The sequence below is a fragment of the Dermacentor silvarum genome, chromosome 4 (assembly GCF_013339745.2).
Source record: "Dermacentor silvarum isolate Dsil-2018 chromosome 4, BIME_Dsil_1.4, whole genome shotgun sequence".
NCBI classification, from domain to species: Eukaryota; Metazoa; Arthropoda; class Arachnida; order Ixodida; family Ixodidae; genus Dermacentor; species Dermacentor silvarum.
In genome coordinates this window covers 227,072,255-227,096,224 of record NC_051157.2, presented here as the reverse complement: position 1 = coordinate 227,096,224, position 23,970 = coordinate 227,072,255, and the positions used below count along the sequence as shown (strand labels likewise).

The window sequence follows — 23,970 nt, the reverse complement described above, 5'->3', positions numbered from 1 at the left end:
GGCGAATAGTCAACATGTTTCTTACTGGGACCTTGGGCAGTTGCAACACTCGTACTCGTTTCGTAAAAAAAGAAAAAAAATTATTTCAGGTCTTGTTTAGTACATTGTGCTCTCTTTTCTATGTTTTTAGTGATGTTAATATGTCCTGAAGTTATATTTTTTCTCAGCAAACATGTTCTGGGTCAATATGAAACTTTGCATGAAGTAAAAGTTCTCTTTAGGCTATGAATGGTCCTGCGAGAGAGTGACTCGGGCGAAGCATCAACATCATGAGGATGATAATGATGAAGCAAGGAACCATGGCGATGGTAACATCAAGTGCAAAGGTGGCATGATGGCTTGAGGTATGGGTATGATGTACATATGTAGCGCCTTTTTTTTGCGACTTCTGTCAAGAAAATGTGTGGCTTAGCAGCTATGATAACTAAGTGCTTGAATGAAAAGTGTCGTGTTGCACTGCAGGCGTACACGTACAATGCGTCATGTGACGGCGATGGGGTGGAGAAGCTCTTTGAGTTTGCGCTGCTGATTGGCTACCGGTGCATCGACCCCAGCATGTCTCCCCAGCCTGATGTGCTGTACCGCTTTCCCAAGGAGGTATGTGAACAATAGAAGATGCTGCTACGGGTATCTGGCCTTTGCCTCAGATGGCTGTGCTCGCTTAACAAAATGTCTAACAAAGACAAATAATCGGAAATTAGGGACACCTAGAGGAACTATGTTCCCGTTAGCTTGCTTCGTTGTTATTAAAACTATTCACTAAAATATTTTAATGGTAAAATCAAGTTGATGCACAACTTTAATACTTGCTGAAAACAGGCTGGCTTTAGGAAGGGATATCCAACAATGGATCACATGTATTGTGTCATCAATCACGAAATTGTCAAGTCTCCAAAGTGTAGCCAGTCTATCAATGTGGCCTTTGTGAATTGCAAAAAGGTGTTCATTTTAACAGCTGTCATGAGGGCATTGCGTGGTCAAGGAGTACAGAAAGCATATGTGGATATCTTAGCCCCTTCAGTCACGAATTATGATAGACTTTCGATAAATGTATGAAATTTACAAATATTTATGCCAAGGTACTGCATGCTCCATTGAAAGCAAATCTAGGTAGTGGAAGGACTCCTTGGGCATATTATGATGACTCATTATAATTATAGAGTTATCGAATATCTGCTTAGTGATCAGTCAGTCATACTACGTTTCTTCATAAAATAAATTTAGTAAACCGCTCGAATTACATACACAATTTAATTATTCGCTGCAAGCATTACTAGAAAGGAAAAAAAAGTTATTTCACAGCTGCTACCAAACCGCTTCACGTCGAACAGCCCGTCAAACACGGTAGTGCCTTCACCAAAGCGGTCGTCTATAGTGACACATTGCACTCAGAAATAAAATGGAGGTGCATTAGGTAAGCGGAATTTTCAAGTTACTATAAGCATAATGTTCGCGATCTATTCCTTGACACCACTGCAGAAAAATTGCGAAAATAAGTCACGTACACAAATGTGTACGCCGTGACTGAAGGGGTTAGTAAATATCTATGGAGATTCCTTAACCATTGTAGACAGTGAAGCATGGTATAACGAATCTCATGAAACCACTAAAAATCATTCTTGTTTTGAAATATGATTGTATCAGAAACACACAAATTGGCGTTAGGAACTAAAATCAACAACAGGAATCACCTAAATTTGCAAGCAGCACATCTGCAAATGGGTTGATGCCAATGACAAAGACCATAGTAGTTGGAACTTACATTTGTGTCATCTCTGCCTGGTGCGCGCACGGCTCATACAGACCTCGATCTTTTTACACTATGCGAGTGTGTGCCACATACGTTGCTGTGCTGACAGCCATACGTGGCACAAAAGAAAGGCAAGAGCAGCATAAACATGCACACACTATTTGCACTATGCGAACGGCAGCTTCAATCAGTTTGTTCCTCACTCGTTGTCATCTGCTAGAAAAGCGCTGCCAGCTCGAGTGACACCGTCCTTGTGACATGCTCTTCACGTCACTACTCACATACCATTGGTCAGATGCTGTTGGCGCTAGCAATTTTTTTTTTTTCAGAGCGTTTCAAGCATGATGGACTTAGTGAAGCTCGCTGCTCAAAAAACAGAGTTTTGAGGCACCTGTGGCAGCCACTGTGTTGCTTTTGGGGCAAACTCTTGTGAAGTAGTCTTGTGAAAGTCTTAGCAGATGCCGCCTGCACTGCAGCACTTGCCACTAGCAGACGACAGGGCGAGAGAAGTGCACCTTTAAGATGTGTTCACCCCCATGATTGCTCAAAGAAGCCTGTAAGTTCCACAGTGCTGCAGAGAACTACTGAAACAGAGTATATATGTAATTTATGGTTGTTTTGATGCCTCATATTGGCATAGCAAGATACCGATGCGCCTTCAAAATCTGCAGGGGTCCCTTTGTTGGCCTGTTGGAGCTTGTGTTTCTGAGGCATAGGCCTGATCCCAATTTATTTTTTCACCGATATCTGCGTGCGGATCACCGAGGTTAAGTATTCTGTAAGTATCCACATAGTGGACATGTTCATTTCATCTGCTGCTGAAGTTCTGATTGGTTGGGCTGGGGTACGCGTGAGAAGGAGACAGGCACCCCCCACCCAACTGGCACTTCAGCAGCAGACCAAATGGACATGTCTAGCAGGTCGACACTTACCAAATATATCCCCCCAGCTTTTACCCCGAGGACAAGACGAGCTTGGTGGACAGGTTGCGTCAGCCAACTAGGGCCCACGGTGTCCTGGACTTGGGACGTCTGTGCGGAAGATTCAGTGGGTCAAAAACAAGGGTAGCACTAGTATACAGTATGTTTGATGCTAAACACCACTGCACACTGTTCATTATACTTAATTTTTGCACATGTTTGAGGACTGACAAGTGCATTCATTATGCACAAGAGGAACTAGGGTGGTGGTGGGGCCTTTTTTCTTACTAATATGAATATCAAACACAAAGGTACTAGACATTGTAGTCAAACTGTAGCGGCAGTGTCATCGGCAATGCCGCTGACTGAGCAGTCAGCGGGCATAAGAAAAACTGCCATTGCTATTGTGGAGTGGCACATGCGCCAGGGTGGGCTTGGATCTCGCCAAAAGGCCAGTTATTCTCTGGCGTCTAGCTGGCTGCTGTTGTCATGTCCTTGTGATCCACGTGATAAAAGTTCATTTCCCCTAACGATGCGTCTTGCAGACAGACTGTCCTGGCTATGACCCTGTGGTGATTGCCCATCTCTGTATGCCACAAGAGTTTGGCTCTGAACATGCTGCCTCCCCCGAAAGGTTAGCCTTTTGCACGCTCCATCTTTATTGCTGCTCTTGTGGTCTTAGGAACCTGAAGGTGCCTTAGTGCTTAGACAATATATTGTAGAGCAGATATGCGTGATAAATTTCCTATTTTGAGCACACACTGCATTGGCTCAGTGCCAGGAATGGATGGTGTTTGTCATTCCCATGAGGATGGCAAAGATAACGAATCAACAGGGACTACGGAACGTTTTTGGGAGTGGGGGGTCAAGTATTGTCGTTTTTGTATGTTGTGTTTATTATTTTTTCTCAATATTGTCAATTCTTATTTACTTACATTACATTTTATTATTTTAATAATTAGTAGAATTTTAATGATATTAATTATTAATGTTTTAATTAATTTTAGACTTATTAAACTTTACATCTTTGCATCCTCGCTTATTCTGCATTGGTATACACTTTAAAAATTGTTAAAAATTTCAGAAGTACTGAAAACCTGCGTAGACCGCGCAAATGTCAAAACGGCTTTGAAAGCTGCGAAAAATCATTTTTAATATTTCTCCATTAGCTCCCGCAGTGAAGCAAATGTGAACTCTCACAAGTAGACAAGAAAGTAGGCACTAGGTACAAAGCTATTATCGTAGATTGACAAGCTTCATGGCTGGTAAGACAAGAGGGCGTTGGGCAGGAGAGGTCAAAGGAGGCCGAAGGTTGCTGTTCGTTATGCTGCTCTAGACACAATCTCTTTCATAACGGCATGAAAGTGCAGTTCCGCAGCTCTCTTCTTGTTCACGTGGAGGAGGGGAAGGTGTGTCAACCTCCTCTGCATCATTCGATTGCACAAAAATGTTTTTACTCGGCTCAGAGCCTTGAAAATCTCTCTCCTGAAGCAGCTGAAGCAGGCACAAAAAACACCAGTTGCCGGTACCGGACAACCTGGTCCATCATCTTACGCATATCTGCAGACTTCCCCTGCAGAATTTGTAAAATGCGTTCACTTGCGTCTGGACCATCGTCACGCAGGAGCGTTAGCACGAGTTGCGCCGAAAACCTGCTGATGTCAAAATCTGCAGCGTGTGCTCCTAAAAGCTCCTTTAGGTCGTTTGCTGCGAAGTTTCGACCTTCAGCAGCGTCATTCAAAATGCACTTGAGGCCAATCAGTTGCTCCATGCCAAGCTGTTCAAATCGCCGTCGGATCGCACTGGTAATACGATCGATAGTGGCAAAAAACTATTGTCTCTGTGACGACTTGCCGTCAAGCCCTGCAGGCTCCTCAGGCTTATACAGTTAAACCTGCTTTTAACGAACCTCCATATAACGAATTCCTGGATATAACGAAGTTTTCGATTCCCCGTCGTTACTCCATTGAAGCACATGTATTTGAGACCTCTACGTAACGAAGTGGCAGCGGGAGACTCCCTCGATATAACGAATTTTCCCCTCCGACCACCTAGAGATTTCGCCCTAAATTTTGTCATTTTTGCGCGAGCAGCAACCGGAAGCACCTTCTCCGCCGCAATGGAATGCGAAGCGAGCGCACGTGTGCGTGCGGGCATGTGCGAGGCGGCCCTGCATCCCTCGACCCGGCGATCTTGCCGCCGCGGGCATGACCTTTCCCCCTCCCTTCATTCAAATCTGATCCTGCCGCTTGCTGCAGCTGGCCTAGCCTGCCAAGCCGGCACTCTCTCCTTTTCCAGCTGATGTTGCCGACGCGCTGGTACACGCTGTGCCACATCAGACTCGATGAGCGCGGACACGCGCTGTCAAACGCTGGCAGCGTGTGGAAGCGCCGCTGGAGAAGCGAGCGAAGTGACCTTCGTGCTGTTGTCTATCGCTTCAACGCAAACTGAGCGCCGAGAACACACAGCACGCAGAAAGCTACGAGCCGCCGACGCACCTACACTGCTAGACTATGCCCCAACGCAAATCGCTTTCATCATACGGCCTGCGCGACCACGCTCCGCCCCGCTATCCCTCCCCCCTCGCTCCCTCGCCGGTGCCTCGAGCGCAACGGAAGAAGGCGCGCTTCCTCCCTGCTTTTCTTGCGTGCGCGGGTCGTCGGCTCCCCTCGCATGTTTTCACTCGCATATACAGCATACGGCGCGTGGCGACTGCGTTATCGCCCTTGGACTTTAGGGTACGGCCACGCTAGCGGCAAAAACACGCAGCAAAAACGCGCGTCAGAAACCGCGGCAAAACCGGCAGGAATCAGGGGTCTTGCGGCGTGCCGCGCGAAATGGGTTCTGCGGCAAATGCCGTGTGCCGCGAGATGAAGAACCAATCAAGAGCGACGAGGGTGACGTCACGGAGCCATCACAACCGGAACGCCGCCGGTCCACGCCGGGTTTTCAATCGACGATCGTCGTCTTTCGCATGAAACAACGAGCGCTCGCGGTGTTGCTCGCCCGTTCGGAGAGCGCGGGAGATCTTATCGTGCTGCCGCGCGGCAAGACGCGCGTGCCACGGTGGCCTCGCGGCAAGGCGCTGACGCGCGGCAACTTGTCGCTTGCTGCATGACGCACGTGTCTTTTGCCGCTAGCGTGGCCGTACTCTTATATACGGAATATCTATGAGCCAAAACCAATTTTAGGGCCACTACGCGTCATGGACACCATCTTTATATATAGCAAATACGGATCTCAAGGGCCATACTTTTGCTGGCGGAAATCGAAAATATGTCACAGTCGTCGCCCCCGGCACTTTGGGCGGCCAATGCCATCGTCAAGCCACCAAGCCAAGCGACATGAAAAGTCAAAATGGCCGCTCGGGCCGGCGCGGGGTGGCAGTTCGCAACGTATGATGCGAGAACGGTCCCACAGTTGCGACGCAACAGCGGAGTTACCAATGCATTGAGTTCTATGGGAGCTGTGCAGGGACCGGTTGAAAACGACGTAACAGCCGGGAAAACGCAGCCCCCGCGAACGTAACAGCGAGGTTCTACTGTAACACTATACGACGCCATGACGCCATCGTGACGCTCGCTCTTCGTTTCTGATGCCTCGCGCTTGTGCGAAACGACACGCATCCACGCATCCGGTACCTGGTGTGACATTCCGAGGATGAGTGCTTCGACGAAAACGGAAAACGGGTGCGCGTTACAATTGAGGGCGCGTTAGAATAGAGTAAATACGGTAAACGTGTATTTTTCGAATTTTCGTGCCGAACCTGCATATAACGAAATCCTCTTTATAACGAAGTTTTTCGGGAATTTGTCAATTTCGTTATATCCAGGTTTAACTGTATGTGAATTGAAGCCTTCTGGGCGACTGCAAAACTCTGCGCACACGAGGATCTTTTAGACCTAACACTGTTGCTCTTGAGTTTGTCTGTTGCCATAGGATGTCAAATGAAGCGTCAGACTGTAGCCTTTACAAGCGGTCACAAAGAGCCTCTGCTGCTTCTTTTGCTCCTGCAGCACAATAAACTGGGCGTTGAAGCATCCTCGCTAATTCCTCGCATGGGCCAAACACGACTATAGAAAGGTTGATACCTAATAAAGTTCCGAACTTGTTTAATGCTTTCTCAAATCCTTTTATGGCTGTCTTGCTGGTGCCACTGAGAGAGCTTTGAACTTGTACCAGTTCCTCCAAAGTCGCCTGCACCCTTTCATAGTTGTCTACGAACCTGTCCATTGATTTTACTCTTACTGTCCACCTTGTTGGACACAGTGGTAGCAGTAGGGTGTTCGGCCTGGAACAATCCTGCTCAACGGCATCAATACCCCGAGGAAGTACAACGTTCGAATGAACAGTCTTCCAGTTCTTCGATTCGGGGATTACATTGGAAACATGCTTTACAATGTTCAAAGCGTCGCCGAAGACATCACAGTTCCTTGCGACCTGGTACCGTAGCGTTTGATTATTTCAGGCGTGGTGTTTGGAAATTTGCGTGTCTGGAGTAGTCTTTCCTTTCTTGTTAGGGGGCACTCCATGAGCTGGTCATCGATCTTTTGTGCAGGTTTTCTGCATTTGCAAGAGTTGTGGTCAGTTTTGTTGGATCTTAAGAGGTAGTTTGAAAAACTGTCAGCCCTTGCACGGACGGGGTGGAGATGGAAGACCAGCAAAGCTGTGCTATGGTGGGAATTATGTATTTCTAATTATGACTATTAAGATGTGATGGTCTAATTAGTTATTTGAACTATTAAAGAATGAGAAATATATATAATCCGGTGGTTTTCATTTATTTAGTGACCACAGGGACCATGGCCTTAGGGTCGCTATGGTACACCGCCATAGGGTGTACAGCAAAGGTTGGCACGTTCTTCATAAACACGTAACCAACGCAGCGTGCGTTCAGTGCGAACGCGGGAAAAACGCCGCCGCCGTTGACAACAGTTGTGCGCGTTGTTTGTGTGACCGCACAAAACCGCTGTCACAACGCTGGCTACATGACGAACGGCTAAACGCCGTTGTCGACACTGTTAGGGGAAAGACGGGCGAGAGCCCAGGGAGAGTTGGCGGCAGAGGCTGGCAGGGCTGCGCGCATGCGCCGCAGTGGGAGAGCGGGCACGCACACGCACAGTCTAGGGTGCCTCGATGCCCTCGTTGCCCACTGCTCCCCTTCCACTGGGAGGTCGCGTTTTCTCTCCGCTGTGCGTTCGCTCCCCGTGCGCGCATCACTCGCCCTCGCGCACTTTCACTCGCACGTACAGCATACGGCCAATGAGGTTTTTTTTCTATTGCCGGACGCGACCATCGTAGAGTGAGCCCTTAACAACTTTACTGTAAAATATGTAGTGTCTGGTGATTGCATGGCTTGTGTAATATTTTGTAGGGAAGTGTGGTGGCATGAGGGAAATCTTTCTTATCGATTGATGTGTTGTTGTTCCCTGTCCATGTGTAAGTCAATATTCCACCAGTTTTTTGTGCATCTGTTTGCGCATTTGTGCTTAGCATTCTTGTGCTTAGCAGTGCTATGCCAGAGCCACCACCTTTTGTGAGTACAGATCGAGCATTGAAACAGTGGCATTTTTTGTGCTGCTGGAGTACCACCTACCCAACCCGTGAGTTTAGCTAATGCCGTGGTTGTATTTCTGTTTTCCAACGTTGATTCAGGATTCTCAATAACCGTGACAGCACTCATAATGTGTCATGTTGACCACGAGGTTCACATCTTGGTTGCGGCAGCTGATGGGGGTGGAATGTGGCACACTTTGAGCGCAAGAACCTCGGGTGGTTGAAAATAATCTGTAGCTATGGTGTTTCTCATAGCTTGAAAAGCTGAACTCCACAATTTACTTTTATGGCAACGGCTCACTGCCCTACTGTTTTTACGTCCACCAGGGTTCACTGGTGTCTGTCACAGGAATGCCAAGGTGCTGTGCGAGAAGTTTATAAAAATTAAAGAAACAGTAGTTCCCCACATGAGGATTCCAACTCCGTACTCACAGATTGCCAGTCAAAGCTTTCACATCACAGCCGCATCGCTGATGCTACAGCAAAGCAGAGCACTGGGCCTGATTGGCCGACATGACGCTTTGCAGTTTATCCATAAACCATCATTGAGGTAGAAGAATTTAAGTGATGCCAGCACAACTTGGACTAGAATTGAATTTATTACTTTCTCTTGAGCTTGTGCACACCTGGGAACACAAACCGCTGCTGCAGGAAGCAGAGCAAAGCTTACTGCACACAGCTACCTCTTGCATGACTGCTTCTTATTATGGGTGAAGCTGCATGTTTTTCAAATTTAAAATAAATTCCTTGCATTGCTTTTACTGGTTGCATGGCAGGAACCAATAAGACAGTTAATCTCATGGGACACTTTTTTACTTGGAAGGTGCCTCACTGTTGCCAAACAATTTCTTTGGCACAAAGAGGGCTGTGAATGTGTCCAAATAACCGAGCAGTCCAGAAAAAAGGAGTCAGTTATGTCAACTGTGTAAAGGGGAAAAAAAAGAAGAAATTGGCATCCACCTGGGGGTAGCAGGAAGCTACAAAGGAAACTTAATATCTCGGAAAGAAAGGTTTGCAGTTGAAGAATTCGTCAGGGATCAAACCCGGGGCCAACATCTTTTCGGGATGCTAGCAGATTGTGAGGCAAGGCCAAAATGATTGACAGCTCAAAGCACAGGGATACTGAGTACAGTAAATTTATTTTGTAGAAATTTGCAAGGTGTAGGAAGTTTCATCAAAGGGAAATGACAAAGGAAAACCTTTTTGTCACTTGTGTAACTGGCTGCAACAGCACAATGACGTCTTGAAAGATTTGCCTTGCATTTCTTACCCTTTGTAAACCGCGTTGTGGCTGCAAATTTTTGTCTTGAGTGCATAAGTGTGGCAAGGAGTCATAAGGATCAGAAGGCACATAGATTGTGACAGCGTTCCATGTCAGAAAAAGACTTTGATATGGACTCAGTGAATCTCTTTTGGAGTGTGAGATGCTTACAGATGGCTTAGTTTGACTGCACAGGCATGCAGGGGCCCTTTTCTGTATATTTGTTCTTCCGCCGTCCACTTTGCTGGCAATCACATTCTTGTGCTGAAATAAATTGAAGGGAAAAGTTCGATCTTGTTGGTTCGACATACTGCAAGTGAAGCGCTAAGAATGGGGACAGACATGTGTTGTGCCCTCCTCCGTCTTGTGCGCTTCACTCGCAGTATGCAGGAACTTCAAGGCTTCCAATACCCATTATTTGCCTTTGCATGGCGACAAATAGCGTAAAACAACATGGTGTCTTAAATGGAAAATGAGACATCCACCCAATCATAGCAATTGCTACAAAGGAAACAACTGCAACTGTTGTCAAACACTTGCCTTTGCTTCGAGTTGTTGATAAATTCAACTTCGCCCTGCGATCGGCTAGCCGCCGGGTTAGCTCAGATGGTAGAGCGGCTGTCCCGGAAAGGCGGTGGTCCCGGGTTTGAGTCCCGGACCAGGACGAATTTTTCTTCAACTGCGAGGCATTTCTTTCGAGGAACCCATATGGGGTTTCTTTTATAGCAATTGCTACGATTGAGCGAATGTCTCATTTTTAATTTAATTACTTCTCTCCACCTAGCGGGTTTCCATTGAACTACAGTTAAACCTGGATATAACGAAATTGACAAATTCTCGAAAAACTTTGTTATAAAGAGGATTTCGTTATATGCAGGTTCGGCACGAAAATTCAAAAAAAGAAATGCTTACCGTATTTACTCGATTCTAACACGCCCTCGATTGTAACGCGCACCCGTTTTCCGTTTTCGTCGAAGCACTCATCCTTGGAATGTCACACCAGGTATTGAATGTGGGGGCGCGTGTCGTTTCGCACAAGCGTGAGGCATCGGAAACCAAGAGCGAGCGTCACGATAGCGTCGTAGCGTCGCAACTGTGGGACCGTTTCCACATCGTGCGTTGCGAACTGTAACCCCGCGCCGGCCCGAACGGCCATTTTGACTTTTCATGTCGCTTGGCTCGGTGGCTTGACGATGGCATTGGCCGCCCAAAGTGCTGGGGGCGACAACTATGATGTATTTTCAGTTTCCGCCAGCAAAAGTATGGCCCTTGAGATGGTGTCTATGACGCGTTGTAGCCCTAAATTGGTTTTGGCTCATAGATGTTCCGTGTAAAGTCCAAGGGCAATAATGCAGTCGCCGCGCGCCGTATGCTGTATGTGCCAGGGGAGCCGACGACCGCGTCCAAATCTCGCACGTGCACAAAAGAAAAGCAGGAAGCGTGCCTTCCGTTGTGCTCGAGGCACCGGCGAGGGGGGGGGGGGGGGTAGTGGGCGGCGTTGTACTGTACTCTGGCATCAACTGCGTACTGCGCGGCGGCGCGCGGTCGTGCGGGCCGTATCTTGAAAGCGATCTGCGTTGGGGCAGAGTCTAGGCAGTGTAGGTGCATCGGCGGCCCGTAGCTTTGTGCGTGCTGTGTGTTCTCGGCGCTCAGTTTGCGTTACAGCGATAGACAACAGCACGAAGGTCACTTCGTTCGCTTCTGCAGGGGCGCTTCCACATGCCGCCAGCGTTTGACAGTGCGTGTCCGCGCTCATCGAGTGTGATGTGTCACAGCGTCTGCCAGCACGTCAGCAACATCAACTGGAAAAGGAGAGTACCGGCTTGGCAGGCTAGGCCAGCTGCAGCAAGCAGCAGGATCAAAGTTTAATGAAGGGAGATGGAAAGGTCACGCTCGTGGCGGCAAGATCGCCGGGTTGAGGGATGCAGACCCGCTTCGCACACGCTCGCACGCACGCACACGTGCGCTCGCTTCGCATTCTATCGCGGCGCAGAAGGTGCTTCCGGTTGCTGCTCGCGCAAAAATGACAAAATTTGGGGCGAAATCTCTAGGTAGTCGTAGGGGAAAATTCGTTATATTGAGGGGGTCTCCCGCTGCCACTTCGTTACGTAGAGGTCTCAAATACATGTGCTTCTATGGAGTAACGGCGGGGAATCGAAAAACTTCGTTATATCCAGGAATTCGTTATATGGAGGTTCGTTATAAGCAGGTTTAACTGTATATTGAAACGTTGCGAGGCGAGAAGGGGCAGCGACTTCCGACGCTACTCGACGAGTGTCTAGTTCTCTGGTCGAAACCTGTCAAGCCGCCACCAGAGGCATCGGTAGCAGTCACGGACACGGCACGCGTTTGGCGCGAATGCGGGGAAACGCGGACGGCGTCAGCAGCAGCTCTGCGTGTTGCCTTGTTGGTGCTGCTACATATTTGCGGTTCTCTCAGTGTGTGTGTGTGTGTGTGTGTGTGTGTTTTTTCACGTGAGATTTTTCTTTGTGTATTGACGTGATTTTTTTTTTTCGCGTGCAAGTTGCGCCGCCCCTTTTTTGCACGCCAGTAATGAGAGCAAGCAATGAGCCTCTTCACGAGCCAACTCTCACTCACGCTTGCGGTAGGCAGCCTCTTCCTCAGGAGTACGCACTACTCATGGTCTTCCCATAGTCGTTATTTGTTCGTTATCCGAAAGGGTGCACCGCACCGAAACACCTTCTCTTATACCCATCGCCTCTCCTCCTCGCGCTTAGTGTGGCCTCTCATTGGTCGCCTGCTCCCCCAGCACACCTCTCCTCCTCTGCCCTCCCCTGGCGTGGCTCTCATCCTCTTCTGGTCACGTGACCTGCGGGACAGCGCTGGCTGAACAGACGGTGAAGGCTCGACTTAAGCAGCTCCGCTGTTAAAAGCTTGGATAACTCCAAGGAACCCATGGGTGACCTGTGCAATCTTAAGTGTATGCCAAAACAGCATAACCTCGACTCTGTTCTTTTCAAATATCTGGAAAACAAAGACCATGACCTTTGTGATGTGTTGCTCAACCTCCATTGGGAATTCCTTTATGGGGAGCTGGAGGTAGCCGAGCCTGATGTCAGAAGACCAGCTGGTTCACGCTACTGTCCTTCTGAAGCTACTTCTAATTGTTCCAGGGAAAGTAATGAAATCACAATGAGTATTTAGGGGCACTCTCTGAGATCTGTGCCAAGTTTCAGCCTTTGAGCTCTTCTCGTTGCCTTCTAGGGATCATTTACATGCTGTCATTATGTGAGCACTGCGCTGTGCAGTTTCTTCATCTTTTTAAGGTGAAAGCCTTATATGTCTCATCGTTCAGTCGACCTTCAGCGTTCTTGAGCGAAAATCGTGTCGTCGAAGTGAAATCGTACAATGACGACTCGGTGTAGTAAATCACTTACTACACCAACCTGGCATCATGTCTTGCCTATATGCAAACACTCACGCAACAGTTCTGATGATGTCATCATCATCATCATTTATTATTCCCTTAAATGCCCCTGCTTGGGGTATTACATAGGGGGGGGGGGGGAATACATATACAAAATACACTAAAACTGGTCAGTGATCAAAATAAAAATTGGGGGAAAACACGTGAGAAGTCATTCAATGAATAATAAGCAGTTAAAAAACAACACGGTAGACATGGTTTAACAAGGATCACTAAGACGTACTAGAAAAAGCATATTACACAGCATACACACGGCGGAGCAAAATACATTTTAAGAACACATGGTAAAGAGAATCAAAATTGAAAAATAAAGCATGATTGAACCAAATGAAGAAGGGTGAGCTGTACTTAATACAAGGATTACATAGGTTGTGTAAATAATAAATCACAAAATTTTACGTGATCACGTTCAAGGACGACCAATTCAGGTAGTTTATTCCATTCCGCTATTCCAACAGGCAAAAACAAGTTGTTAAAGGCGTTAGTAGAGCCGTGAAGACGCTGAAAGCTCAATGAATTGAAAAGACGAGAAGTGTGGATCGGCAGGAGAAGGAGCATTCCATGTAAAAGCGGAAATGTGTAGTATAGCCTGTGAAATAAACAGAGTAGGGCAATTCGACGTCGGTATGCTAGAGAAGAGAGACTGAGGGAGTTTTTTTATTTTACTGATGCTGTGCTTGTAGTCATAATTAGACCATACAAATTGTGCTGCGCGGTTTTGGACTGCTTCGATGGTGTTAATGAGGTAAATTTGATGGGGGTTTCAAATACATGCAGCATATTCAAGCTTTGTGCGTACGTATGTTTTGTAGGCCAGTTGTGTAACAGAGGGTGGTGACAAAGATAGATTCCTTCTCATGAATCCCAGCACCTCGACGTGTCTGCTGCAACCTTTGTTATGTGTTCTGCCCAGGTTAGTTTTGTAGTGGTTAAGACGCCTAGGTACTGGTATTCCTGTACAGTATAGACCACTCATAACGTAACCGCTTATAGTGCAGGACCGGATATAGTGCGGTCTTTTCAGACTCCCGTTGATTTTTCCCATAGCACTCCATGTATACACGTATCGCTTGTAGTGCAGTTGCGGTAAACGAAATACCGGTTACAGTGCGGCTGCCTGGGAGTACGGAAGTCAGCGGAGACGGCCAACGCTCCCCTCAAACGGGAGCCCCAAGGAGTGCTTCGAGGAAGAAAGAGAGACGAAGTGGAGGAGAAGGGCACATGGTGCGAACGAACAGCCAGTGAGGCTGAAACCAGAATCTTGAGTGCGAGTCGTGAAATATCGCGGCGCGCATAGCGAGCGAGGGCCGCGAAACAAATTTGTATGGCTGTTCTGTCGCGTTCGCTTCACGATAATGGCAGTAAACGAAACTTCAGGGAGCGGGCGGTGCCGGCACATCACGGTGAAGGGCGCACGCGGAGACCGTGGAATGTGAGGGAGGAGGGCGGCATTGAAGCGGATTTCGCCTTGGCAACTCCGCCGCCTCGGTGGCTCCCCTCGCCCTCCCTCGGAACTCCCTCATTTTCGACTGTCACCGTGCGCGCCTGCCGCCGTGCAGGTGCCGCCGCTGGGCTGCTCCAGCCGGCCCGGCGCCAGCTCCTCGAAGTTTTGTTTTCTGCCTTTATCGGGAAGCGGGCGCTTGCCGGTGTGGGCAGTTTCGTTGGCCGGCCGGGGACAGCGCCGCTGCTTCCCTCAGTGCTGTAGCCGCAGCGTGCAAGGTCAACTCGTGACTAGAAAGTAGAGGAAGCATAAAGGAGAAAGAAGGGTTCACTGCCATTTTCTACGCGTGGCTACGGTAGCGTGGCTGAGACGTCGGGACGTATACGCATGTTCCGGCGCAACGCAGAATCGGCGACCTTGCCATTCGAGAGAGGGTGAAATTGCCGCCACATTTTTTTCTTTTTTTTTTGTTTTGTTTTGTTCGCGCGCGACGTTAAGGAGGGTCTCCTAAGCTTTTACTCTACGGCGGTGCCGGAGCAATGCCGGTCGGAGGCGCCACCGCGTGATTTGGTTCGAATTAACGAGATTCGACTGTAAATTGAATGCAAACGTTCTAGCCGCATTCCTCGACTGTCGCGTACGCGTGGCGGCTCTGTGCACATGTTTTGCACATGTGCGGGCCTTGAAGATTGTTGCTTTGGTTATAGTGCAGTACCGCTTATAGTGCGGATATTCGCGACTCCGGCGACTTACGTTATAAGCGGTCTACACTGTATTTGCAATACCGCTGTCGAGTGCAACGAGTATGTATAAATGGAGTTTGAATGTTTTCGAGACACATGTATAAATTTACATTTCTAACCATTAAGCTTCATCATCCACTTTGAGCACCAGTTTTCAATTAAGTTTTAGTTATTGTGCAGATGTACGTGATCTTGGTGGTTATTGATGCGTCGGTAAAGTATATGCACGGATAGTAGACAAAATTCCTTTAGGTATGTCGATGAATATTAGGAACAGAGCCATGGGGTACACCAGATGTTACTTTTGTTGTTAAAGAATGCTGACCTCCTATGACAGTAAACTGAGTGCCGCGAGTTTATTAATAAGTCGTTTGTGAGCGACGCGATCAAATGCTTTCGAGAAATCGATGTAAATGACATCAGTCTGAAACGAAGAATGTAAGATGGTCAGTAGTAAATTTAAAAAGCTGCATTTCACAGGATAACCCAGGACAAAAGCCATGTTTTGGATTAAAAAATGAGTTATCATCGAGGTGTTGTGCTATGTGTGAATATATGATGTGTTCCAGAAGCTTGCAGGCTACACTAGTTAGTGAGATGGGGCTATAGTTAGAAGGGTCGCATTGATTTCCGGTCTTGAATACTGGTAAAACCTTCGCAGTTATCCAGTCCTTTGGAACAGAACCCTCAGAAATAAACTGAGTAAATATTACTTGTAGGATGCAACTAGAAACGAAATTAGTAGCCTTTAGAATTTTGGCAGTAATATTGTCAGGACCGGGAGCCCATGATATTTTAAGTTTGTTAATTGGATTAAATATACCATTGTAAGTGACAATGACATGAGGCATCTGGGTAAATCCCGATCTCGGTACTACAGGTGCACTACCATTTGGCTCGTGAGTAAAAACAGATGTGAAGTGCGCATTCATTAAATTTGAGCGTTCCTCATGAGGAACATGTGACCCATGAGGATTGGTTAAAGACATATTGGAAGAGCGATTTTTTAGGTTTAGGAATATTGCAAAATTTTTGGGGGTTAACGCGCACAAGGTGTAACATGTTTTTATGAAAAAAAATTATTTTTAGAGCATCTTACGAGTTTAGTATATTCATGTAGACATAGGAAATATTGTTTCCATTTATTGATCGAAGGTGACTTTTTCGCTGCGCAGTAAAGACAATTTTTCCTTTTGGATAATCTTCTGATCATGTTAGAATACCAGGGCTTATTTGAATCATTTCGAATGCGGACCAGGGGTACGTGCTTGTCTATTAAGCTTAGTATTCTTTGCTTGTAGAGAAACCAGTTTTGCTCAACCGATCTAGTTAGGGCAGATTGAGAAAAATACATACAAAATTTTTAGAGTTCTCAAATAGGGACCAGCATATTTGCATTTCGGTAGTCGTGAATGTACTTTTTGGACGGGTGGCGCACGGAAACATCAAGTGATATGTTGAATAGGACAATCCTGTGGTCGCTAATACCATCGACACAAGAGATTGAATGAACTAGCTCTGGCTTGGAAACAATGACAAGGTCAAATGTGTTATTACCACGAGTTGGTTTGTTAACAGACTGGGTAAAATTAAACAGTTGGATGAGATCAATAAAGTCTTTAGACTGCCGTGACACTGCAGTTAAATTGACCCAGTCAATATCAGTGAGTTTAAAGTCACTGCAAAGAACATATTCGGCACGAGGAAAGCGGGTAAACAATTCCAGTAACACAGTGTGCAGCTCGTCGAGGAAAGAGTGATCGGATTGAGGTGGGGGGTAAATGGCTACTATTATGAGTGTTCTCGAGGCAACGGACAGTTTAACGCAAAAAATTTCGTGGTTACAATTAAACCTGAGTAGATAAGAAGGCAAATTAGATTTTATGAAGAGCAAGGCACCACCACCTCTGCGCCCTCTCCTGTCAATCGTCTGTAAGTCGTAAAAAGTGATTTATCATGCAGAAGTTCATCGTCAACTATTTGCGGAGTAAGCCATAATTCAATTATCACGGTTACGTCAGTGCTGCTGTCCTTGAGGAAATCTTCAAAGACGTCTTTTTTTAGGCAGATAGCTCTGGGCATTTGTTAGCATGCAAGACATGCCGTGATAACACAGTGAAGGGACCTGGGTAGGCGTTGGCAAGGAAGACAGAGAGTGTGCTGGTGCAAGAACAGTTCGTAATAGCTATGCCTTCAGTTCAGTGACTGAGTCAGTGTCGCCATTATAGATAAACTGCTTATTATCGATAAGGAGCTCATCAAACCGGATGTTGAAGGGAACCTTTTTCTGTTGAGCATATAAGTATAGTACGTGCAGAGTAGTCTTCCCATATTGAAAACGAGGAACCCTTAAGTTTCGATCGTGCATCAAGAATTTTTATTTATCTTTAAAATGTGCCAGCTTAACAATTATGGGACGATTTTTACCACTGTAGAAGTGGCCAAGCCTATGTACTCTTTCAATAGCGTGGGGTTCGAGTGGAACATAAAGTTTTTCCTTGCAAAAAGAAAGTAGTACTTATGTGTGATTCGGACTAAGCCCATGTTTCACCTTTCGCGTCTTCTACCCCAAAAAACACCATGTTGCATAGACGGAGGCGGTTCTCGGCGTCGTCACATTTTTCTGTTAGTGCTTTAATTTCACATGAAAGTTTGGAAATGGCGTTATTATTCTCAGCGTGAGAAGCAGGTTCTCGCAGGTTCCTGGCAATGGACTCAAGCGTAGGTCTGGGGTTGTGTGCCCGGCCAATACATTACTAGTGTGTGTAGAAGGTGTACCAGTTCCAGCATTGATTGATATGGGAGCAGCTATTTCTATTATTCACGTTGACGGGGGCTCTCGTCTACGCAAAGATAGCATCAACAGCAGGGAGGTAACATAAGCATTGATACAAAACGCACACACTGGTTGATAGAAAAACCGACGCCATGAATCAAGCAGGTCAGGGGGGCACGACGCTGCCATTATAAAAGGGTCACTAGAATGGTAACTACAGGTGTGCAGTAAACAACTAACCTGCGTTAGAAAGGGCGGATTAATGGTAACTACAGGTGTGCGGTAAATAACTAACCTGCGTTAGAAAGGGCGTATTAATGGTGATTACAGGTGTGCGGTAAATAACTAACCTGCATTAGAAAGGGCGTATTCGTGACCATGGTTGAAGCGGGGGCGTGCCCCAGCGGCGGGTACTACAACTGCACTGGCTTTTGTAGTTGTGTCGTAAATCCCACGCTGATAGTGATCCTGTGTGACCAAGTGGTGGTGTCGACGGTGGTTGGAATTGGCAGTGCCGAGTTAACTTCGGTTTCGGTTACGCTGGTAATAGGATGGTGCAGGCAGGCTCGCTCGCTAGGCTTAAGTCCTGGGAAGGGCCAGGTAGCACCGAAGAAGAAACCGACCGTCATGATCCATAGTGAAAGAGCCTGCGTTAGAAAGGGCTTATTGTGACCATGGTCAAAGCGGCGGCGTGCCCCCACGGCAGTGTGCGAGTCACCGTTGTCATCGTCTTCTATGAGTAAGCAAGCAACGCTCACGCAACAATTTTGATGGTGCGTGGGTCACCGTCGTCGTCATGCTAATTAAGATAGAGTTAATTCAGGCACTCTAACCCATGACCTTTGGTGGGAGTCGAACCCTCGAGCTTATGTGGCAGTCGAACCCACCACCTTTGGCGTTAAGGCTAAGTTAATTAAGGCACAGTTAATTAAGGCACTCAAACCCACATCCTTTGAGGGGAGTTGAACCCACGACCTTTGGTGTTAATTAGGATGAGGTTAATTGGGGTACAGGTAATTAAGGTAGTGTCAATTAAGGCACTCGAACCCTCGACCTTTGGTCGGAAAAAACAAGTAAGAAGAAGTAACAACGCATTCGAAAGAGAATGTCAAGTAATTTAATGAATGTCGCTTGAGCGCTCAGGCTTTCGCCTTCACCCTCTTTGGCGTTAAAGTGACTGTAAATTTTTTATTACTAGCGGCTTCTGGATGTTTAGGATGTCCACCAGTGACTAACACAAATTTTTCTCACACTCCTCCAGTTCTCACTCTTTTCCTGTACAAAGCATTTGAAGGTTGAGTATCTGACTCCGAATGGTACATAGGTAAGGCAGGATACCGTGGAGTGAAAACTTATATTCTGACACAGTAAAGACTTATTGCTGTGTATAGGTGAATGCATAATGTTAAAAGACACAAAGACTGTGTATTAGAGAGCAAACGGAGGTAGCCGATAGTCTGGTTGACACTAAGAGAGAAATGGAGCTGGGCAGGCCAAGTAATGCATCGGACAGATGGTCTACTAGGCTCACAGAATGTGTGCCTAGGGAAGGGAAGCACAGTCGAGGACGGTTGAGTACTAGGTACAGTATAGACCACTTAAAACATTACCGCTTATAGTGCAGGACCGGATATAGTGCAGTCTTTTCAGACTCCCGTTAATTTTCCCACAGCACTCCATGTATACACGTATTGCTTATAGTGCAGTTGCGGGAAACGAAATACCAGTTACAGTGCCTGGGAGTACGGAAGTCAGCGGAGACGGCCAACGCTCCCCTCAAACGGGAGCCCCAAGGAGTGCTCGAGGAAGAAAGAGAGACGAAGTGGAGGAGAAGGGCATGTGGTGCGAACGAACAGCCAGTGAGGCTGAAACCAGAATCTTGAGTGCGAGTCGTGAAATATCACGGTGCGCATAGCGAGCAAGGGCCACGAAACTGCCAACGCCGGCCAATGCTCGCTTCACGATAACGGCAGTAAACGAAACTTCAGGGAGCGGGCGGCGCCGGCACGGCACGGCGAAGGGCGCACGCGGAGACCGTGGAATGTGAGGGAGGAGGGCAGCAGGCAAGTGGTTTTCGCCTCGGCAACTCCACTGCTTCGGTGGCTCCCCTCGCCCTCCCTCTTAGCTCCCTCACTTTCGTCTGTCACCGTGCGCGCCCGCTGCCGTGCAGGCGGCGCAGCTCCAGCCGGCCTGGCGCCAGCTTCTCGGAAGTTTCGTTTTCTGCCGTTATCGGGAAGCGGGCGTTTGTCGGCGTGGGCAGTTTCGTTGGCCGGCCTGGGACACCGCCGCTGCTTCCCTCGGCACCGTAGCCACAGCGTGCAAGGTTAACACGTGACTAGAAAGTAGAGGAAGCATAAAGGAGAAAGAAGAGTTCAGTGCTGTTTTCTACGCATGGCAACGGTAGAGTGGCTGAAACGTCGGCACATACACGCATGTTCTGGCGCAACGCAGAATCGGCGACCTTGCCATTTGAGAGAGGGTGAAATGTCCGCCCTGGTTTTCTTTGTTTTGTTCGCGCGCGACATTGGGGGATCTCCCCTAAGCTTTTACTCTATGGCGGTGCCGGAGCAATGCCGGTCGGAGGCGCCGCCGCGTGATTTGGTTCGAATTAACGAGATTCAACTATAAATTGAATGCAAACGTTCTAGCCGCATTCCTCGACTGTCGCATACGCGTGGCGGCTCGGTGCACATGTTTTGCACATGTGCGGGCCTTGAAAATTGTTGCTTTGTTTATAGTGCGGTACCGCTTATAGTGCGGATATTCGCGACTCCGGCGACTTACGTTATAAATGGTCTACACTGTAGTGCGCTGAAATGAGGAAATTTGCAGGCATAAAATTTGGTCAGCTGGTGCCAGGGTTTGTACAGCTCCTTGAATTCCTTGAAAACTGTGTTGAGAGGTGACTCTTGAGCATTCAACGAAACAAACTTCACATTATGGTTATGACATGGACAGTAGGTTTCTATCGGGAAACGATCCTAGATATTTTCTTTTCAGTGTTGCTGAGCGATGCTCTGTGGCGTGTCTACATCCACCAACGACCAGGTTTGTTTAAATTGCCATTGCCATCATGGAGCTAGACGAAACCAGATGAAGCAACCAAGCCGTACCACTATTTTTGATGTTTTGCTAGTTCATTCACACAACAGCCATCATCACTGAGGCCTCAGCTCTATAAATGCCTGACAGAAAATAACTTCCTGCTATTTGGCTGGAATGAGTATTTTTACAATGAGTATTTTTAGCGGAAGCCGGACATTGCTAACCGTCATGCCAGAAGACAATCAACATCGTTACAATGGAAAAGTAAAGTTTGGAAAGTCTCCTGAAGAGCTTAAAGTGTGTGTCCAACTGAGCAGCTTCTCAGCTGTGAGAAGTTGCCGCTAGAGGGAGATTTCACTATCTTTCAGTGTGTATGTGCACAAATAAGGTTTGTTTCCCCTTTCTTGAGTGAGGGGGAAACCCTTTAGCATCCTCAAAATCCCTGAACTGTCCTTAAATTTTGGATCGAATGTTCTGTACAAACCCTGGCTGGTGCAATGCAGGAGCCAACTAATCTCCACTGACGTCTCCGCTGACTTCCGTACTCCCAGGCACTGTAACTGGTATTTATTTTCCCGCAACTGCACTATAAGCAATACGTGTATACATGGAGTGCTGTGGGACATTGCTGGGAAAGGCTTTCCTCCTGCAGTGGACATGAAAACAAAAACAAAAAACGCTATTGATGCTTGGTGAATTTAGGATGCGTCCTGCTTGTGAGCATTCTTCTTATTTTAGCAGAGTCATGTTGGCACCAGACTTTATTGTATCACGTTGGTCACTGACCCAAAATGAGCTGGTGCTGTACTTAAGGCATAAGACAACCAGATTGTGAATGCACAGGAGCAAGTGCCCAGTGCTGTTGCACAGCTTGCTTTTTGTGAGGTATTCACATCAAGACTTGACATAGGTGGGCTGTGCCTTTTCTGATGCAGGTGTCTGTTCTTCTTTACACTAGTCCGGGAGAATGGTGAGAAGACCTTCTTCCACTGCCTGCAGACACCCAAGGTGAGATAGGGCGGGATTGATACTTCAGGGCTTACGTTTAGTGATTACTCTACTTATTCTCAGTATTCTCTGCAGCTTGGGCATTTTTCTTTTTTTTTTAAACTGTGCACTTGAGCATGTCAGTACCTCTAAACAAACCACATGTCCTGTGAAAGTATTACATATTGCTTTTGGGATTCGATGCCTTCTGAACTTCGTATCTTATATTGCCCTTGTGTATACTTTCTCGTGGTCAAGATTTCGACAAACACTCATCTGGTCAGGCTCATTGGCTTTCTACTCCGAGGGTGGCTGCATACAGCGTGGCATAGCGTGGCCTTGAGGGCCCTATGTTGAAAGTGACGTGTGATGGGTACAGATTCTACAGGCATGCTGAGGGCTGATAGCTTCGTGTGCACTGTGTTCTCACCACTTAGTTCGCATGGTAGCAAGAAGCAGCACGAAGGTTGTTTCTCTCGCTGCTGCTGCTGCGCTGCCTTACTCCAATGCTTTGACATCCAGTGTTCGTGGTCATCGAGTGAGATGTGTTCATGTTTGTCTGTGCGAGTGTGACACCATGCTTGTTAATTTAGTTTAGTAAGAGATGTGGGGGTCTTCCCCAACACATAGCGCGTTTAATCGCAGCTACGTAGGGTTCGGGCGAATAAGGCAACAAGCGAGTCAACTCAACAACTTTTATTGCTGCTGGCAATAAAACACACTTGCAGAGGGAAGTCCGCTCTGTATAATAAGTAATCAAATAGGCTTGCCTCGTCGCGTGTGGTAGTCACGCGAACGAGGTCACTCACGGCTTTCAGCGGGTAAATCCGTATGGGCAGGTAGGTCAAGCGAGGTCAGCGAGCCCCGGGGGTCTCTTGGTCGCGCTCTTTTATGCCTTTTTACCTTTCCGCGAGGGGAGTGTCCTCCTCGCCCGCCGGATACTTTCCCTCTTCCCGCGCGGCACGCGCGTCGCGAGCGAGAACCGGGAGAGGGCAAAGTGAATTTCTCCCGTGCCCGCCCGGCTCCCGCAGCGCGCGCTGTGCACGCACGAGATGTCCGCCCGGCTACCGCCCGCGGGAGAAGGTGGCAGCGTGTGCTCCCCACATCCCGTACGTTGAGGCTAGCACCTAGGGACGTCCGTTTGCCCGAGTACCCGCCGAGGTTGGCGACCGAAGAAGCGTCGGGCTGGTGGTGAAGTAGCCCTCAGCTGGCGGACACTTGATGCCGACTCGGAGGCGGCTGGTCAGCTGCACTGCTCGGGCTTGCGAGGCGGGATCGTTGTCGGGGCTCGAAGGTATCTCTCAGTGCTGCGCCCTAGGTGTCGGCTGCGCTGGAGGGGGTGGTTGTCTGCCGGCCGCCGCCTAGCGGTTCGTGCGGCTCCAAGGCCGGCGTAGCGCCGTCAGTACTGCAAGGGCGTCGGTTGTTCCAGCGCGTACTGCAGGCAATTCGCACGGCCGTATCTCGTCTTGCTCTGCTCCTGGAAATTATTAGCAAACTGCACGAAGCGGCACTGTGATCAGCAGCAAAGTTGGCCGTATCCGGGAACCCCGTCGACGTCTGTTACGAAGGGAATGTTCGCTAGAATCATCACCAATTCGAGTAGCAGCACAAGATAATCACCGCACTGTCCCTCACAGCTGTTTTTGGTGAAACCGCACCCCGCACACCCACGCGTCGAACGTTCACGCCACATTCCCGTCGTGGCCTCGACGACTCGTCGTCCATACTCAGCGCTCCGTGGTCACTAGACGTTCGCTTCCCCGGCAGGAACTACCAAGGTGCCAGCCCGGCGCGGCTGTATGCTCACGCGGTACGCAACGCCACCCGGACTTATGAATGTTCCTCGCAGTCGTCGGGTTACGCAACTAGCAGTCAGATTACTTTCGCCAGCTACGCAAATTGTAGCGCGGCTGCGGGCTTGCCGTTCGGTTCTGACTGCTCTCTCTCACTGATCGCGGTTGATGGAGGGCCTGACTGTCATCCCACTGCTCATCACGCGGCACGTAGCGTTTCAGGTAGCATACGTGTACCGGTCCGCCGATC

The 23,970-nt window shown here is 48.0% G+C and overlaps 1 protein-coding gene across 6 annotated transcripts in view; it reads left to right on the top strand.

Moving 5' to 3' along the window:
* The window catches only part of LOC119451014 (DENN domain-containing protein 2D-like), a 428,171-nt gene that overhangs the window by 94,531 nt on the left and 309,670 nt on the right, over positions 1-23,970 (top strand). For 4 of the 6 annotated variants that reach the window (XM_049666396.1, XM_049666395.1, XM_037714449.2 and 1 more), the window contains exons 5-7: positions 463-597; positions 3,216-3,304; positions 21,876-21,948. In XM_049666396.1, coding sequence (XP_049522353.1) covers positions 463-597; positions 3,216-3,304; positions 21,876-21,948 — 297 coding nt within the window. Of the gene's footprint in view, positions 1-462; positions 598-3,215; positions 3,308-21,875; positions 21,949-23,970 lie in introns of all 6 variants that reach the window. The other 2 variants (XM_049666393.1, XM_049666394.1) reach the window with 1 other exon arrangement.